Below are 7,500 nucleotides of genomic sequence, written 5' to 3'. Positions count from 1 at the left end.
ATTAGACTTATAATATTATAACATTATAGCAAGAGTAACTAAATAACAAATTGCCATATCAAGATATAAAGATCATTTGTTATTATTATTATTATTATTATTATTATTATTATTATTATTATTATTATTATTATTATTATTATTATTATTATTATTATTATTATTATTATTATCAGTAGTAGTAGTAGTAGTAGTAGTAGTAGTAGTAGTAGTAGTAGTAGTAGTAGTAGTAGTATCAACATCATCATCATTTTTATTATTTATTATTTTATTATTATTATTATTATTATTATTATTATTATTATTATTATTATTATTATTATTATATTATTATTATTATTATTATTATCATTATCATTATTATTATTATTATTATTATTATTATTATTATTATTATTATTATTATTATTATTATTATTATTATTATCATTATTATTATCATTATTATTATTATTATTATTATTATTATTATTATTATTATTATTATTATTATTATTATTATTACTATTACTAATATGATTATTATTTACTAATATGATTATTATTTACTATTACTATTTTTATTATTATTATTATTATTATTATTATTATTATTATTATTATTATTATTATTATTATTATTATTATTATTATTATTATTATTATTATTATTATTATTATTATCATTATTATTATTATTATCATTATAACTATCATTTTATCATTATTATTATTATTATTATTATTATTATTATTATTATTATTATTATTATTATTATTATTATTATTATTATTATTATTATTATTATCACTATTACATCAAGGTTTCACCCTACATCCAAATCTAATTTGTTGTCGATCTGGACAATGTAAAAGAAATCTTTTAACCGTCATGCATTATTAATGAGACGACGATCTTTGCAACGGTGAAAGTGTCCCAGGATGAAAATTACCATTAATTTTTAAAACGCTCCCGTCTACAGGTCTGGCTCACGGAGTGTTTCTGCCTTATATCTCTTGAAAGGGTTCGTTCTTATTGTGAGAGAACATTACAGACATTACATTGCATGTACAGGATCGATTGGAAATTAATCACAACTGCCTTTAACGACAACAGCAGCGATCTCCAGCAACAACAACAGCCGCATCAATGGCATCAACAATAAAAACAACAATAATGATAATAATAATAATAATAATAATAATAATAATAATAATAATAATAATAATAATAATAATATAATAATAATAATAATAATAATAATAATAATAATAATAATAATAACGAAGAGAAGGAGGAGGAGGAGGAGGAGGAGGAGGAGGAGGAGGAGGAGGAGGAGGAGGAGGAGGAGGAGGAGGAGGAGGAGGAGAAGGAGGAGGAGGATATGATGATGACGATAATGATAGGCTGCTGCTGTTGCTGCTGCTGCTGCTGCTGATGATGATGATGATGATGACGATGATGATGATGATGATGATGATGATGATGATGATGATGATGATGATGATGATGATGATGATGATGATTATATTCAATACTACTACTGAATTTAAATGAGTGAATTCATAAACAATAAATAAGCAATCAAATAAATCAATCAATCAACAGGCAAATGAATACATAGAACATATCTATAAAGTTAAAAACCAAGACGGCAATCTCCATTGCTAAGACTGTTTGTAGCTATTCTGTCCAATATTCATAATCCTCATATCTGCAATCACATCGAACCCCTGTTTACAATTTCTTTCGTATTGCCGTCCAAATATTGATAATCCATCGATAAGGGTTAAAGGGTAATCGATAGGAAAGTAGAAAATCGAACAATTTAATCCGATATCGGTCGACATGAATCGATATTTGATAGATTGAATAGAGATGTAATAATTAATAAAAGCACATAATGCATTGCAGCCTCCATATGTTTATGTTGTTAAGTTTTTAAGGATTTTACGGCGCTTGCATCACATTAAGGTAAAATCAGCGCCAGCAAAAAGGAAGAAAATGGAATAGTAAAAAGTTCTAGAATTACAAATAAGGCACCCAAGAAAAGGTAAGACAAAGAGGAACTGGTTCAGAATGGGAATAGCTGTAGATTAAGAGCACACTATCAGCGTACTTAGTTTGAGATCACCTAAATGTCTCATCCTGACACAAGCACATGTCCCTATTAAGAGGGATACACTCAAATGTTTACAAATCATGATATATAATATGTGAACAAAACATAAAACAGTGCATTACAGAGAGATGATTTACAAGACAAAAAATTCATCTCCCAAAACTCTAACTATATATTTGACTGTTTCCCTCCCAGCTAGGGTATCCGTCAGGACCAAGAAAAAAACAAGTAATCTCATTCTAAGACAAAGCCAGAAGGCATGTTAGAATGCATATTATAGAAAAACTTGACATTGCGCTTTTATATAGAACAATATCCACTAAATGTGCTCAAAGCGCTTTACAAAGGGTCCCTGACCACAGCAACACGTAACATGTAGACGAGAATCCGCCTGTCAGGCGATACTACAATTTTTCCAGACAGAGACACCGCTGTTAACAGCCAGATACTCATTTAACACCTGAGTAAATGGTGAGAGAATGTGAGCAAAGAGCCTTTTCGAAGGACTCAACTATGTGCCGAGCAAGGCTCGAACTCAGGACCTTCCGATCCAAAAGCGAGTGTCATACCACTAGACAACGCAGTACACGCAGCACGTTTAGCAATATGGGGAATATGTCCTGCTCAAAGAAAACTCGAAATCCTGACAGCGGGGCTCAAACCCGAATCCTTAGTCGAAGTGTGTCTTATGCCACATTCACTCGGCAATCTGGCCTAGTTTAACATGCAGAATATTTTCATAATAAAAAGATGAATACCTATAGCCAATCCCGTTATACTCGATTGTCAAGGTTAAAGGGCAAGCAACGTTGGCTTTTATAATACATTAATATGCAAGTTACAATCCAATAATAATAATATATAAGCGTTTAAAATTAAAATTATGCTGCGGGATAGAGTTCTCTGTCATCAAGACTGTATTTGACGAATCAGGAATTTATTTGTTAAGGGCTCTTACGAGACATAGATACGTAGGTCATTTCAGCGCCAGTAAAAAAAAAAGGAAGAAAATGGGATAGTGAAAAATTCTAGATTTACAATTAAAAGAACACAAGAAAAGTAAAACAAAGGGGAAAGATTCAAATAGGAACAGACGTAGATTCCAAGAGCACACTATCATTGTACATAGTTTACAAGCACAGGATCCCGTAAGAGGAATACACTCAAATGCTTATACTATACATTCAAAACAACAAATATAACAATAAAAAACGGAGAGATGATTTACAAGGAAAAAAATATCATCTCTCAAAACTTTAACTATACATCTGACTGTTTCCCTCTCAGTTAATGACTCCGATAAGAGAAAGGACAAAACCATGTAATTTCATTCCTAGTCAAAGACAAATAGCAAGTTGGAAAACAAGATAGAGGTATACACGAAATGGTGAGTGACCTCCCTGAACTCTACGGGAGGTCAGGAACCCCACCCAGAATGATAAATTCAGAGATCATCATCCAACATTTAGTCTATCATTGAAACCAATCGACAATGTCTATAATAATATAATTTAATCTCAGGATAGTTAAAAGTTTGTTTCTTCCTCTAGGCAAAAGATTCGACATGCAATGAGTAATAATATGAAGATAATTAAATAAGCAAAGAAAACTAGCTATATCAATACGTGCAATTGAAATGTCATAATTTTAAGCGATTTGATTTGATTGATAGCCCTTTTAAAAATTGTTTAAAACAGTATCTACTCGGAGTTCATGTAAAAGCGATTTGATTCAGGTTTTGTATTTTTGTTTTTGTTTTGTTTTGTTTTTTGTTGGGTTTTTGGGTTTTTTTTTTTTTTTTTGTTTTTTTTTTTTGTTGTTATACGCTCTCTTTGGTGAAAAGTAATGTACAAAAATTAATGAATACAACATATTCAAAAAATAATAAAATACTAAACACGGAAGGTTTCGGGCTCAAAAGCCTTCTTCAGCCATTGACCAAAAACGTGAATATACTATTAACGTTTAAACTATTCTTTGTTATTGATTCCAGGGGGGGGGGGTTGGAGAAGAAACAGTCACTTTAAATAGCTTTGGAAATAAACAATTTGCCCTGAGCATGATCCAAAATTTCTCCAAAGTCCTGAATATAGGTCTAAGGAACAAAACTTTTCTTTTCAATTATATTTATTGAGCCAATGCTTTAGTGTAGCTGGAGCTAGAAATTCGTAGAAATAGTATTCGTAATATTAGACAGATCTGCCTTAGAGACCATGGGGCCAAGTTTGTCTGGTTAAACAAACTCAATAAACTTGCTACTCTTTGGGTTGAACACGAGGCTATGGAAATGTACTCTCCACAGGATCTCACAGACCTAGCTACCCAATCACTTCTGGGAGGACAGCAGGATCAGAAAAAAAACTATACTCAATGAATGTCAGATGCCCACTCCAATAGATCATAATAAATCATTTTCACTGAGATAACATTTACAGGCATGAGGTCTGGGCTTCATGCTGCTAGTTTTTTGAAAATGATATAATTTGCAGAGTTGAAAATGATATAGTTGGCAGTGTTGATAATGATAATATAGTCTTCATTTTTTTAATGAAAAAAGCCTGTAGTGTTGAAAATGATATAGTATAGTCTGTACTGTTGAAAATGTTATAATCGGCAGTGTTGAAAATGATATAATCTGTAGTGTTGAAAATGATATAGTCTCCATTGTTGATATTGATAATAACGTCTGCGTTGTTGAAAATGAAAAAAAGTCTGTAGTGTTGAAAATGATATAGTCTGTAGTGTTGAAATGATATAGTCTGTAGTGTTGACAATAATATAGTCTGCATTGTTGAAAATGATATTGTCGGCAGGGTTCAAAATGATATAGTCTCAATCCTACATTGCATAATCTCACACCCGCTTATTTGCTACATTATGAAATAAATAACAGATCGATATAACGTTATCTCCGATTAATCGACTTACTTTTTTACGAACGCAATTATGTGATTATTTTAACATTGTTGTAACGGACAATATTTTGCGTTGGTCTGAGAGTATTTTTATGACAATAACGAGCGCATACAAATTAAGGTTATCAGAATTGCAAATAACAAACATTTTTGCGGCTATGTGGCCTTATGGTATGACACTCGCTTTCGGCTCATCGTTATTGAATCCTTGGAAAAGACTCTTTACTCACATTCTTTCACCGTAGTCGGGTGTAAAATAACTACCTGATCCTTAACAGCGTTGTCTCTGTTGGAAATTGTAATATCGCCCAACAGGCGTCATGTCTCATATGTAACGTGTTGCTGTTGGTCAGATGCCCTTTATAAAGCGCTTTGAGCACGTTTAGTGGTTACTGCGCTATACAAAAGCTCAAATGATTTGTTTTGTTTTTGTTTTGATTTTTTGAAAGAACAGCAAAGCACAATAGTCTCGTAAATGAACACATGCTTAAAAATGTCAGACAAAAAAAAAAACATTAAAAAAATAATCTAAAAAAAAAAGAAATCCCAATAACGACAACAAAGGAATTACAAATAATGGAAATTACAAGCAAAGTCTTAAAAATAAAAAAAAGAAGATGAAAAAATTATAGGAAGGTTGAAAATGGATAAATTAACAAGATCACAATAAATGAACTGAATAAGAACTTATAGACAAAGGACAAAATGCGTGAAAGAAAAGAACATAGAATGTTAAATAAATTAAATGACGAATGGGGTGAAAAGAACGGACAATACGTACTTAATACATGAATTCAATGAGGAGTTATTCAAATTATTGCATTTAAACACTCACTTGTTTCCCTTTGTTTCTCCGTCTCCTTTTCTGTTGAAATGGTCGTCATTTTGATTATTGTTATTCAATAACTATTCTTGCATGAAAACCCACAGAGAATAGATATATCCAACCAGTGAAAAAATACGAATTTATTCCTGCAATAACTCACGATAAATGTTCAATTCCAAGTCACAAAACCTACAATGTCAATAGGAATTTATTTTTAAAATAAAATACGAGTAGATTCAGATACTCCCGCGTGAAAAGCGTACTACAAACTACACTTGTAAAAAAGCCACAGAGAATGATGAATCAGGGATATGTTTTTATATCCCACTATTTTAAGTCGAAGAAATAAAAAACTATGTGAAATTGAATGTAAGCTTCAATTTAATATCCAAAAACAGATAAAATGGACGTTTCGGGTTTCCCCTTTATCAACAAAACAGGATGAATGAAACACTACAGACAAATTCTGGTGTTTCATTCATCCTGTTTTGTTGATAAAGGGTAAACCCGAAATGTCCATTATATCTGTTTCCGTATATTAAATTGAAGCTTACATTCAATTTCACATTGTTTTTTATATCCCACTATAAATTTCACACGTTCTACAAAATTTAATACCAAGGATACATTAAGTTCAACACCAACACGAATAGACATATAATGGCAATAGAAATTGTGACTCCCCTTCGAAACCGTATTACGTCGGGAGACTTACTTAGATGCTGGAAATATAATTAAAGGACAAAATGCCACAGTTTGATTGAGTGTAGACCATCTATGTTAAATTAATTGAGCATTCGTCTTTAGTGTTTTATTCATCGTGTTTTGCTAAACAAGGGGGGAAACCCCCTTCTGTCTTCGTTAATTGAATTGAAGCTTCCATTCCAGATGACAACTGTTATTCATGTTTAATTGAAGAAAATAGAATGGTTTCTTTAAGTGACAAAACCGAAATAATTCCAGTTTTGTCATTTTAAAGATACAATCTCTCTTTCGTATCTTGTGTATACCGACAGTTTGAAAAGATGGGTCACAATTTATTTTATTTAAAAGACATTCCTGCCTGAAAGACGCAAAAGCATACTAGTAAAAACCCACAGCAAATGTTAAGTCAATGATGTGTATTTGCAAAGTAGTCCTTCAGAGCCATTCGGCCAATGGAGCCGGATTGTATCCCGGTTTCTATAGCGTGAAACGGACAATAGCAATTGCTTTCCTATCATTTGGGTAGGACGCTAGTCTATCGCAAAGTACTTTCCACCAACACTAACACTCATTCACTGCTGGGTGGACAGGTAGGTCAGAAAAAAATTGTCGACTGCACCCGGGATCGATCTCGGTCCCATTGCGTGTGAAGCGATCGAGTGCTATACCAACTGAACTATCGGGACCCCCAATGATGTGTATTTAACTAGTGGTAAGTGTAATTTTAAAAACAAACATTTCAGGGAAAGCGTAGGTGACAAACTATTGGTAAAACCCACATAGACGTCTAGAATCTCTGATTGAATTAAATGTATGTTCCAGTGTCTGAATGGGATGACCCCTCGTCTCAATTAGTTATTATGTCAGAATGATTCGGACACTGAAAACTGAATTATAAGTAGTCAACATGTTGAATTTAATGCTTTTATTGAAGATAGTAACTGTTGTACTC

General features: G+C 31.8%; 1 protein-coding gene across 9 annotated transcripts in view; it reads right to left on the bottom strand.

Moving 5' to 3' along the window:
• Positions 1–7,500, bottom strand: part of LOC144978448 (1-phosphatidylinositol 4,5-bisphosphate phosphodiesterase delta-4-like) — a 162,803-nt gene that overhangs the window by 86,278 nt on the left and 69,025 nt on the right. The window contains exon 2 of one of the 9 annotated variants that reach the window (XM_078924530.1): positions 5,853–6,032. The exons of the other annotated variants lie outside the window; for them this stretch is intronic. Coding sequence (XP_078780656.1) covers positions 5,853–5,901 — 49 coding nt within the window. The 5' untranslated portion in view covers positions 5,902–6,032. The remainder of the gene's footprint in view (positions 1–5,852; positions 6,033–7,500) is intronic. 9 annotated transcript variants of the gene reach the window in all.

Source organism: Berghia stephanieae, chromosome 8 (assembly GCF_034508935.2).
Source record: "Berghia stephanieae isolate SIO BIC M18660-M18661 chromosome 8, UCSD_Bste_1.3, whole genome shotgun sequence".
Taxonomy (NCBI): domain Eukaryota; kingdom Metazoa; phylum Mollusca; class Gastropoda; order Nudibranchia; family Aeolidiidae; genus Berghia; species Berghia stephanieae.
This window is presented reverse-complemented; position numbering and strand designations above follow the sequence as displayed.